The sequence below is a fragment of the Peromyscus maniculatus genome, chromosome 1 (assembly GCF_049852395.1).
Source record: "Peromyscus maniculatus bairdii isolate BWxNUB_F1_BW_parent chromosome 1, HU_Pman_BW_mat_3.1, whole genome shotgun sequence".
Classification (NCBI taxonomy): domain Eukaryota; kingdom Metazoa; phylum Chordata; class Mammalia; order Rodentia; family Cricetidae; genus Peromyscus; species Peromyscus maniculatus.
The window spans coordinates 54,809,365-54,821,918 of NC_134852.1; the positions used below are offsets into that span (position 1 = coordinate 54,809,365).

The 12,554-nt window shown below is 51.1% G+C and overlaps 1 protein-coding gene across 4 annotated transcripts in view; it reads right to left on the bottom strand.

Moving 5' to 3' along the window:
• The window catches only part of Abcc8 (ATP binding cassette subfamily C member 8), a 73,391-nt gene that overhangs the window by 45,014 nt on the left and 15,823 nt on the right, over positions 1–12,554 (bottom strand). For 3 of the 4 annotated variants that reach the window (XM_076542775.1, XM_076542776.1, XM_076542785.1), the window contains exons 7-10: positions 6,028–6,192; positions 3,310–3,465; positions 484–618; positions 67–229 (exon numbers count right to left, since the gene is read on the bottom strand). In XM_076542775.1, coding sequence (XP_076398890.1) covers positions 67–229; positions 484–618; positions 3,310–3,465; positions 6,028–6,192 — 619 coding nt within the window. The remainder of the gene's footprint in view (positions 1–66; positions 230–483; positions 619–3,309; positions 3,466–6,027; positions 6,193–12,554) is intronic. The other variant, XM_076542783.1, reaches the window with a different exon arrangement.

Below are 12,554 nucleotides of genomic sequence, written 5' to 3' on the forward strand. Positions count from 1 at the left end.
TCTGGCTTCTGTAGCCCGCCCATCACCCAGGCCTGACACCCTAGGCTTACAGGCAGGTGCACTCACTGGAGATGGAGGTGTAGACAGCGAAGGCCCTGAGGCTGGTCATCTCCTTCCTGCGGGTCTTCTCCACCCTTGAGCAGAAGATGTTCTCCCACGCATACAGCTTGAGCAGCTTGATGCCCCGGAGCATCTCATTGGTCTGCTTCAGCCTCTCATTAGAATATTCCTGGGGGCAGGAGCGGTGGTGTCTTAGAGCGGAGAGGCCCATGGCCCTGGCTCAGCCCAGGAGAAGGCACCAAATCCATATCCTTGCCCTCTGCCCAGCTCTTGCCCTACAAATATGTCCCTGGCCAGTTAAGCACATTTCATAGAAACTGAGGCCTGGACCGTGAGTGTAAGGAGGAGGCTACAAAGATGAGGGCCAGGGAGGTAGACATGGGGAAAGGCAGAGATAAAACATGCACATCCTGGGACACTCACCAAGGTGCTCCGCTGGGCTTGCGAGAGCTTGGTGGCCACAAAGTACTGTACAGGAGCCAGCAGGATGATGACAGCCGCGCCAATCAAGGCACTGACCCCCAGGATGTAGTAGAGAAGGATCACGCCCACGATGATCTGGAGAAGGCGACGGAGATGGACTCTTTGCTCCAGGGCTGCCTCGCCAGAGGGCACTGGCACCATCCCCACCATCAATTCCTTAGAGTGGGAAGTTTTCAAATGCCTTGGGGATGGAGCAGGGCGCAGGACTAGGCAGGGGAAAGCAATATTCTGGGTACACACAGAGTTGAAACTCTGCGCTGGTAACCAAGGGCATTTACCAGAAAGCTAGCTGAAGGACCCATTTCCTCCCTAAGTCTGCTTTCCCAGGGAGCGCCTGAGAATTGAGACGAGACAACACCATTTATTCTATTTGCTGAGACTGATGTCTCTCTCAAAATAAACTACCTGTGAGCAAAGGGGCAACACTGTGCATCCATGCCAGGCAGAACTGCATGGGTGCTGAGAATAGGCTGTGTGTTAATGGTCCTGGTGGATTGCCTTTTATTTTATTTTTTTTTTAACCGAAAGTTGGAGTCTCCTATATCCCAGACTGGCCTTGAACAGGGAGAGTAGCTGGAGATGGCCTTGGAGGTCTGATCCTCCTGCCTCCACCTACCTGAGGACTAGGATCACAGTATGCTAGACAAGCACTCCACCAGCTGAAGTACATCGCCACCCACCACCGACCCCTTTTCTGCCACTGGGGATTGAACTTGGGGCCTCTCACACACCAGGCAAGTGCTCCATCACTGAGCTATCCAGGCATGTTCTCCTGTACCCTTCCAGGCGACCCATTACGAAGAAAAACATTTTGAGACAGGGTCTAAGTTATCTGTGTAGGGATCAGGTGCCAAATCCCTCTTTAAGCCAGGCTAGCCTTTCACCTGTAATCCTCTTGACTCAGTCTCCCAAGTAGCTGGGACGACAGGTCTAGTTTCTGTTGTTCTGAAACAGGCGTGTGGCACAGCCCGGGCTTACCTGGGACTTGAGAGTCCCGCTCAGTTCCTCAAGTGCTGGGATCACAGGTGTGAGCCACCACACCTGAGTCTGGTGCCTTTCCATTTTTATTGAGCCTGACAGGCTTCCTTTGAAGTAAGAACTCAGTGTGTTTCTAGCTTTATGTAAATGGATGCCTCCTTATGACTATTCATGAGAAATGTAAATCTCTTGCCAGTCGTCTCCGCCCCCTCCCCCCCAAAGCTCCCAGATATCAGCCTTCCGGGCTGTAGTCAAAGACAAGCACCTTTAACTGCATGGCTCACTCTAGAAGAACAGACGTGCCGGCCTCCTTAGTTGGAAGACGAGAGAAAAGGAAGTCCTCCTGGCTTGGTCCTGCTGTTTGCCAGCTCTGTGCCAATCTGGCATGAGGCTCCCGGCCTCAGTTCTAGGGTGGAGTAGGCTGGGGGGGGGGGGGAACTACACTTTCTGTCAATCACAGACAGCCTCCTTCGTTAGCGGGTAACAGGCTGTGAAATGACCCCACCACTGCCCCCTCCCTGTGCTTAACTGACTAAGAGCAGTGGGCAGAGGGCCGTGTTAAGAGATGAACCACCCACTCGATAGCTCCACTGACTACTTTCCTGGGAATCCTGCCTGGCACACCCCTTCACTCTTACATGAGCCGTGCTGGCATGGAGGCAGTCAGGGTGTCTGTCCTTCAGCCACGGGGGACTGTGCCAGACTCTGAGAAAACTCCCAGGGTACCCAGGATTCTTTGTTTAGGGGCCCCCAGATACACCTCCACCAACACCAGGGTCTCGCTCTGCAGCTCAGCTGGCCTGAAACTTGAGGCAATCCTCCTGCTGCAGACTCTCAAATGCTAGGATCGAAAATATACACTCGCACTGTCCACCAAAATGTCATTTTTAAAAATGTGTTTGATTTTAAAACATATTACAACCCCCGAAGAGGAGTGAATTTCAGTATCATAGAAGGCCTAAGTGCACTGGGTCACCAGGCCAACCCCAGAACCCCAACCCGGTGGGCTTTCCTGCCATGAGGTTAAGATTGTGTCATTTGTGTGTGGGGTGGGGGTGGGGTGGCCAGGAACTAACCCAGAGCTCATGCATGCTAAGCAAATATCCCACCACTGAGTCACATCCCAGCCCTCGTTTCTTGGGTGCTGGTCAGTTTTGTAAGCAAGAAGGCACAGTCTCTGATGAATTAAAACTGACCATCAGTTGGGGCTGGTGCTGTGTACTGGTACTCTCAGGTACTCAGGAGGCTGAGTCAGGAAATGACAGGAACTCAGGACCTTGGGGCTAGTCTGGGCAACAAAACAAGACCCCAATTCAAATAACTTCAACAGAATGGCCTTGAACTTGCTCTATAGTTGAGGATGGCCCTGAGGGTCTGATCCTTCTGCCTCCACCAGCATCTGGGATTTATGTGGTGCCGGTGATTGAATCCAGGTACTAAGTAATCATGCTACCAAATGAGCGACATTCCAAATCTCTACAATACAGCTTTTAGTATTTACAAAACTGCTCCTTGTATGAATATCCTGTGGGTCCTTTAAAGTTGGCTGCACTTTCAATGTCCTAATGATACTACCTTCTATGATCACTGAGAGCTGTCCAGATGGCCTGCAGTGCATGGGGCCCTGGGGAAACCAGCAGTATACCTCATGGACGGACCCCGGGGGATAGAAGAACAGACACAGAATAGACACAAGCAGCTTCTGGTTTGTGTCCTACTGCCTCCCAGCTTCCCTCTCCCCCATACCTACACCCCCAACACAAGCGCTCCCCCAGCACCATCTGATACCTGTACTGGCATAGCCCAGAGGTTTGGGCATAAGAAGAAAAACCACATGAGCTGGTTTGTGTCGATGGCCACCAGGTTGCAGATCTGCCCAGCAGTCATTTCCCCCATTGACAGGTTGGAGGTGGACAGATGCATGATTTTATTATAAATCTTGGTCTAGAAATAAGAGCAGAGAGCTTTACATTTGTCCTCATTACCATCTCCATCACCACCCCAGACCTGGGAGGGGCCAGAGGCCTCTCTGACATCCCTACAGAGCCCTGGCACAGTTCTGCCACAACTTGGCAATGATCGATACCATAGATCAAGTAAGTCGAGAGGCAGGAATCCAAGGCCAAAGCAGCTACTTCCCCAGCAAGCATGACCTCCCTTGAGGGACAAGACATAATTAGCTCCTAAATCTTAAAAGCAGGTCTTCGTATCTATTTGCGTTCTTGATTTACTGGGGACCAGTGCCGAACACATTTAAGGGACATAAAAATGATGAAGTGAGGATCAGTCCATTTTAGTTGGGTCACCTCACCCCGGGGCCAAGTCATGCCATCCCAGAGCCTTGGAACAAAGCAAGGGGTCAGCATCAGCAGACCCGGGTCAGTCAGTTCGCACCATCCCTCGAAACCCAGCTACCCTGAAAACTCCCATAGGGCACCATGGAGGGTAATGGCTGCCTCTGGGCTCAGAGCTGAAAGCTCTATGTGCTGGTTGTCAGCGCCGTACACAAAGATTGGATTTTTCAAGCTACATGCTCTGGAACAAGGAAGAATACTGTCCTGTCTTCAATGTCCGCAGGGCGTCTGCTCTTGGACACAATCGCACCACACTTCTGTGGCAAAGCCTTTAATCATCTTTGTGTTGAGCTCAGCTTGCCTGTGTTTGTGGGTCGGGTTTTCTGAAAGCATTGACTCTCTTCTGTGTCTTTCTGGGGTTTATATACAGCAGGGGGGAGGCTGGAAATAATGGCAATGATATTTTTGGACAAATACATGCACTTTGCATGTACTTCCTGGCTATGTGAAATTAAGCTTTAAAGGCTAACCGGCAACTTTCAATGAAGCACGGGCATGAGTAACCTGTTAAATAAAGCACTGACTCAAATCACAACCAACTGTGCGTGCGTGTGTGTGTGTGTGTGTGTGTGTGTGTGTGTGTGTGTGTGTGTAATTTAGGGATTTTGTTTTGCTTGGTAACTTACATACAGGCTCTTATCTACGCCGGCACATTTTCTGTAGGTAACTTTCTGGAAATCTCTTAAAGGAAAGAGGTCTTTTATTTCTACTTTGTTTTCCATAACGAATGCTATCATTTCCTTTTTGTGGTACATGATTTAATCTCTCTTATTAATGTAAAAGATTCAGTTAGATTAAAAAAAATTACAGGCTGGTATATTAAAAACCCATTTGGGGGCTCTTGTAGCATAATTGGAAAATACTGGGCTGCTGTGTGATTTATGACGTACAAACAGAAAACAGACGTGATGACAAGGCTATCCAACCACAAAATTGGCTGTGGTGGTGCACGCTGGCCTGTTATTGGAGGACTGGAGCCACGGCTGGGCTTCAGCACTGAGCCACAGTTTGGTCCTTCTTAGCTCCGAGTCCCCCATGAACCTGAGAGGGTCTCGGTGTGTAATGGCTGTGTCCGCCTCTTACACCTGCTGATATTCTCGGGCACACGCTGTTTTCTCCACGGAAAGCCACTGAAGCTGGACAGCGTCATTTGCACGTCTGCATCGTTAATACAGACTGTCACCATGACTCGAGCTTCGTCTGGTACTGCCTCAGTTTAAGCTGTCCTTTCCTCTTCTGTTCAGCCCCTTTCAGGCCTCGCTTCTGAATGGCTCTCACGGGATCGGCCCGTGTTCCCGAAAATGATCCCAACATCTAATCTTTCTAGAGAATACTTTGATGGATGAGGCAGCTTTGGGATTTTGTACAACTCTGTGAAAATCAACAGGGATGGCAGAGCTGGCTACTTGTCCTCACTCTCCTCCGCACAAAGAGAATTTCAAGCCAGGGACATGTGGTCTCTGCTGAGTGTACGGGGCTGCACTGCTCTGGATGGGTGTGAAGCACTGACAGGCGTTTGTCCTATGTGACCTGTTCTCCTCCAGGATTGTCCATGCAAGCACCGAGCTCAAGTCCTGCTGGAAGCCCCGGGGCTTGGGATGGCTCTCATCACCATCATCCTCCACCGCGCTGAGTCCTTTCTGGCTTTGACCATCCCGCCAATCAATTCTAAAAGGACCGAGAGCTTAGGCCTACATGTCATGCTTCTCTCCTTGGAGACCCTAGATTTGAGAGTTCAGATGGACCTTAGATGTGTTGCTGATATGTTATGATATGTTTGCCTATCTCAAGCACGCTATCTGCTAGACCTCCAGAATTAGAGAAGGATTCTGAGGCCCTGGTCTGTATCTAGCAGGAGAGAATGTGTGATGGACTGGTGATGCCTGCCACTTTCCAGGGTAGAGAAGAACCAAGGACGGGGCAGCTGACATCTTGTATCAGTCTAGTCCAAGGCAGAACTGGAGTTACCACGGCTTCCAAGTCTCCATCCCAGCCCCAAGGTACTTAGCACTTCCCGCTCCACAGCCAACTAACCATTGTTCTAAACAAGGGAAGAGCATAAAGAATAAACTCGCAGCAGAATTATTCTCATCTACAAGAATGAGTAAAGCAGGCCTGCCGCAAAAGTGACAAACAGGTGTGAGCCCGGTACCTGGATCGCTCCTCTCAGGTTAATCCCCGTTTCGATGGCGACATAGTACGAGGCTTGCAGGAACGTCCTCTGCAGCAGGAGGGCGAGGAACAGAAGCACGGCCAGGACGTAGGCATTGCCAAGGAACTCCTGGGATGAGACGAAGTAAACCCCGAGAAACTGTGTCTGTGGGCGAGAGAAGGCCAGGGGTGGCTGCTGCTGCCAGGAAAGCGGCACCGTCGGCACAGGCCATGCTGTTACGGTTGGATTCCGGGGGAAGCTCTGTGTTTGCAAAGCCCGTACGAGTCTTTGTGAAGAGCACTCAGGGTGAGGAGCTGGGCGGTTGGCTCAGGTGGTAGAGCACTTGCTGTGCCGGCCTGAGGATCGGAGTCCAGTCCTGGGCACCCACATAAAAAAGCCGGGCATAGCGGTGTGCAATCCCAGCACTGGGGGGACAGGGAGGAAGGGTCCCAAGGGCTAGCTGGCCAGCCAGGAGTGAATCAGTGAGCGCTGGGTTTAGTATGAGATCCTCTCTCAGAAAATAAGAGAACTGATCGGGTGGCTCAGTGGATAAGGAAAGGCGCTTGCTGTGCAGGCCTGGTGACCTGAGTTTGGTCCCTGGAACCCACATAAAGGAGGAAGGGGAAAACCAACTCCAGAAAGCTGTCCTCTGACCTCCACACGTGCCCTGTGGCACACTCACCCACACATACAGCAACACCCACACACACACACACACACACACACACACACACACACACACACACACACACCTAGACTAATAAATCCAGCCAAATCTTCTGCAGCAAAGGCTCCCTCTGCCTCTGTCATCTTCCCGGGGGTGGGGGGTGGGGGACAGAGTGAGGCTCAGTTCTAACCTCAGACAGAATGAGGCTCAGTTCTAACACGTCTCTCAGCACTTCTACCTTCATGCCCCTGGAGTTTACTCTGAACGGAACGAGAACAAACAGTAGATCACAGCGGAGCCCAACAGAACAGCTACAGCACATGACACGACGCGTTCTCTGCCTCAGAAATGGAATCAGCAATCTGCCGAGCAAGAGCCGTGACTTCTGGGCCAGGGTGTGTGTGTGTGTATGTGTGTGTGTGTGTGTGTGTGTGTGCGTGCATGTGGCTGGTGCTGACTATTCCCGGGGGATGATGGGAACGACGCGCTGACAGCAGCTGAGAAGAACGCACGGGAGCCCCAGTTCCTCAGACTCCCAGGACCTCCTTTCAAGATTAAGTCACCCTCTCTGAACTCCAGCAGGACCCAGATAATAATCAGGGAAAAACACTCAGCCTTTGTGCTAAAGATACCAAGGAACACCAGCATGCCTGTTTCCAAATCCAGCACCACTGGCTCCCAGGAAATCTTTGAACTTGGTGAGCCATCACCCTCCAGCACAGCCACGTCCATCTTCCCATGAAGACAAAACTCTCACCTTTCTGACACTGTGCCCTGACTGTGGACATCTGGAAGGATGTGGGAGGTGCTGCAGGGCAGACAGAGATGGGAACAAAACGAAGCCAAACTCAAGATCACGGCCTTGGCAGTGATCAGGCCAACAAGAGAAGAGCTCTCTCAGCAAGTCTTTCCTGAGAATCAAGAGTTCCTGAATCTTGGCTTAGGCGCCAAGATGGCGGAAGACCTTACTGTATGTATATAGAGTATCTGTGGTGACTTTTCTACCACCTTTGAAGCTCATGGAACTGCCTGGTCCTGCCCACAGCCACCTCTCTGTAGCTCCACAGGACAGGCCCTGGCACAGGAGCCAAACAAGAGGTGTTCTAGGGAAGGCCTTGCTGAGACCCAGAGCTCCCGAGTCTCAGCGCCACTAGAGAAACCACTGGAGGGAAGGGTGGAAGGGGGGGGTGGCTAGAGGCAGCAGCAGTCTTATGGGTTGGAAGGGTGAGAGATAAGACATCAGAAAGCACAGCGTTCCATTCTGCCACTCAGTGAGCAAGGCGCCATCTGGGGCCCCGCTTCACACAGTGGAAAGAGTTTCACCATGGCGAAGCGGCCAGCACAAGGCTATGTGCTAGTGAGAGACAACATGTGAACATGGACCTGGGTGGTGCTAACACGCTCCCCCAGACCCACTGCCCAGATCTCATCTGGCCGTCTGACCTGGAGTCACACTCTGACCGTTCACAGTCACAGACAGACTTGCGGCTTGCAGCAGATGGAAATATGCCCCTTTGGCCGGCTCGGGTCAAAAGATGTAGGCACAGTGAGCTGTTTGCAGTTTACTGTGAAACCCAGCATCCTCTCAGAGGCCCAGCTCTGGAGAACAGAAACCATTAGTTTAATCCAAGCACACTGTCAGTATCATCCTTACTGGTGCAACTAAGTAATGCCTGTGCACACACCAGTATTTATTTCTGAATCACACCATGGGTAGGCTGCCAAAGCTGTGCAGTGCTCAGCCACAGGGACTGTTAGGGACACTGAGATACTCATGGGAACATTATGCAGCCAAGATCCCAGGTCACCATGATGGAGAGCCATGACCTGCTACGTCACAACCACCAGAATAGACTTGGGCTATCGCAAGGCCAGGAAAGCCAACTGAGCAGGCATGGTGGCCAGACAGGGGGTGTTTCCTGTCAAATGCACTCGCCGACACCTGCACGTTTTTAAACACAGCAGCACGTTCCTCTTTTGTAGCTCAGCCCTCCATCCCCCAGACACACACACACACTAGGACCAAAGATCACATTGCTGTAGATAAAGAAATGTGTGCCCTGTTAAAAACGAGAATATTGTCGTTAGGTACGTCACTGGGTTGTGGTTAGACATCTTTTTAAGGCAGCTTCAAAGGGGTGGAGCCAGAACACGTAGGTTCTTGTGCAAAAGTGGGTACCAAGGCCTGTGGGGCCCTCTGTAGTAGGAAGTGCAGCACCCCCGTGTGTGGGGGGTCAGAAGTTCAGGGTCATCCTTTGCTACGTAGTGAATTTGGGTCCAGCCTGTGCAACAGTATCAAACCCAGTATCAAAAAAAAAAAAAAAATGAAGAAAAGGAATAAATGGGTAGTAGGCCAGGGAAGAGGCCTAAGAAAGGAGACCTTGGTGAACTCTAGCAAACAAAAGGACTCTCTGGGTCCTGGGAGGGGGTGAAAGGCCCGTGGGAGGAGAGAAGAGACCTGGGCCACAGATGATGGAAGACAAGGGCTTTGGAAGGCTTTATGCCCTAGACTTGTGCTTTCCACAAGCTCTTGGGGGAGTTTTTGGGAAGTTGATGCTTAATATTCCTTTTTTAAAATTTAACTACATTTAAATTTATGTATTCTGTGCATGGCCGGGTGTACAGGTGCGTGTGCCACAGTCTACAAGTGAGGTCAGAAGCAGCTTGGGACACCAGTTTTTTCCCTCAGCCACGTGTGTTCCAGGGATGGAACTCAGGCTACCGGGCTTGGCAGCAAGCGCCCGTACCCACGGAGCCATCTCTCCGGCCATAGACTATTCTTTTAAATGGATCAGTACATAGGCTCTCCGTGCCCCATGTTCTCATCCGGCAGTGGGGTTCTGCAATGGAGGCCACTGGGAGCACAGAGGACTGATTCCAGAGGTGGGTGGGAAAGCAGGGGAGTCAGTGACACAAGAGCAGCCACCTCAGGCACTCTGTGAACATTGTCATGAAGAGGCCACTGACACACTGACATCCCCACACCACAGAACCAGCAAGACATTAACGATCATTGTGTCACCAAGAGTGAGAGCGACAAATATGGTCACTCAGGTAGGAGGGAGGGGGAGAGAGGAGGAGAATAAGAATGAGAGGACGACGAGGAGGAGGACAGAGAGAAAGAAAGAGGATATTACACACAAAACCACCAACCATTTTTTTGTAGAATGTTTGGAAACACACATAACCAGCCTGCATGCTCTTCCCACCATAGCCTAGAAGGGTCAAAGCTTTGGCCTTGGATCCAACCTCAGCTGCTCTCTCTCTTTTTTTTTTCTCTCCCCCTCCAGCTCAGCTGATAGCCCAGGGTGGTGCTGGCAGGTTTCAGATACCAGCCACCCTTCATGAATCCAATTCCATCGCCCTCCAGCCAGCTCAGTGGCATCCCTGGCAGGTGACAGATTGGCGAGGGGGTTGGGCAAGAGAGCAGGGATGGAAAGAATTAGATCCTGGGTCGAGCCCAGATTTCTCTGGGAAGGAGAGAGACAGTGGGACCAGGAGCTTCAGAGCGGGTTCTGTGGGCTACGAGCAAATCAACACTGCTCATCCTCCTGGACCCCGAAGGCGCTCCGCTCCTTGCCAATTATGTGTCCGAGGAGAAGAGAGAGGACAGACAGCTGCTGGCAGAGTCAACAGTGTGTGCCAGCTCTGCAGACTGGAGCAGGCTGACATGGACTGGGCTTCCTCGTCCAGCCAGCCTGCAGCCCCGCAGCTAGCTTCCTTCTGCCCCAAACCTAACGACCCCAGCAACACCGGCTCTTGGATTGAGCTGCGAGGCAAGGCGAGGGAACAAATGACTGAACGAGCTCTTCCCACATTTTCTGGGCTCTGGTGCCCAAGTGAGAACTAAGCTGCAGTAGGCTACGTTGGGCTGGAGAGCTAGAGAGTGTTCCAGAGGCTAGGGCCTGTGTTTACTCTCAACTCGCGTTTCTATGTCGGAAATTTGCTGATTGCATTTGGGCGGCAGGGAGCGAGTATTAAATCTGATAATGCCTGCTGCCACTGAGGCAGGGCCATCTGTCCCAGGGATCTGTGCGCTGATAAGAGCACTCCGTCAAGAAGGCAATAAACCCTAGCCAGCCTGAAGGCTGAGACAGGCAGGCAGGTCTCACCATTTCTGTGGGGTGCTTTCCCCCTCCCCCAAGAAGACTTTTGGGGAAACACAGGAAGATGGTTAGCCAAGGGGATGGGGGCTCTGCCCTGGGCTATTTCCCCCTAACATGCAGAATGGAGAAGGTGGAGGATTCTGGGGTTGTCTAAGGCTAGACTAAAGCTGGAGATGCCCCTGCTGGAGGCCAAGAAATAATCTCTCGCTCGCTCTCTCCTGGTAAAGGCCAGAGGTTCAAACGGCCAGAAAAGAGGCCAATGAGGTGGCTCAGAGGAGAACACATGTGGTAGAAGAGAAGTGATTCCAGCAAGCTGTCCTCTGACCCCCCATGCATGACATGGTGCACACACACACACACACACACACACACACACACACACACACACACACACTGTAATAAAAAAGGAAAAGTATTTATAGCCAGAAAATGCCCCTAAAGACATCAAAAGCTAAATAAGCAAAAAACAAACAAATAAACAAAAAAACCCCAAAAAACCCAAAACAAAAAACAAACCCCAAAACCAAAACCAAAAAACCAACCAACCAAAACAACCTTCTAATACATAGGAACTGTCCCCACCTGGCCAATCTAATTTATTTATCGAGGTCCTATTGAAATGCCCTTCTCTTGGGGGACGGGGGTCTTGCTATGTAGCACAGGCTGGCTTCAGACTTGCTGACACCTGTAGTGGGTGTTCTTTCTACCTATGACCTTGGGGTACCAGCCCCTAGGGCGTGGACTCTAGGCTAGTTTAAGACTGAGAAGCACATACGCAGTCCCCATCAGACACCCTCCTGTCTCGGCTTCCTGAAAGCTGGGATTGCAGGCATGTGCCACCACACCTGGCTCTCACAGTCACAGGTAGCCATAGATATTCTGTTTAGATTTCTCCATCACTGGGTCTCACAATCCTTGGAGCCGGGGTGACAGTTTGACAGTAGTAATCACTTTAGTGTCATGACTTAAGAGTCCAGACTACAGAGTGAGGCAGCAGGGTTCAAATTCTCACAGTGTTAGAAACTGGCTGAGAGCCCCTGGGCAAAGTTATTTAACCTGACTCAGCACCAGGGTTCTCAGCTGTAAATGGGAATAAGAGTGTCTACCGCATGAATTACATGGCATGGGAATTATATCTCAATATACCTATTGCCCACCACCCATTACCCATGTCAAAAGGTTCCTTTAGGGATTAAACAAGAAAATGGGAAATGCCTGCCCATAGCCAGATCTGTGTCTGTGTTCGGTGGTCGCTAGGTAGGCATTGTTGTTAATGATCTTGATCATAAGTCTCCATGACCTGACAGCCCTGCCCAAGGCCATCGAACATTAGGATCAATAAACATATTCTGGGCAAGTCAGACCTGCAGATTGGCTTGTCTGGGACTCCTAACGCAGAAGAACTCAGCTGACTAATTATGTTTGGAGAAAACTACATAACTCCCAAGGATTAACAGCTATCTGCAAGGTCAGCGCTCAGGGACGAAAGAACGTTACATGCAGGGCACCACTACCTGTCAGGAGCCCGAAGTACTAACTCTCAGTGTCGCCGGGGACTGTGTGTGCCTGAAATGTTATAAACAGCCTTGTCTGTGGGATTCTACAGGGCAGCATCCCACTGGGGACGAAGTTTCTCACCGTGGCCATCTTCACCCAGGTGGCTGCAGAGAATCAAGTACCTTCAGTCCCCAAGGTGGGCAATGTTGCTCCAAATGGAGAAAAACCACTCCTAGAAGAGGCTTCTAACACCCCTT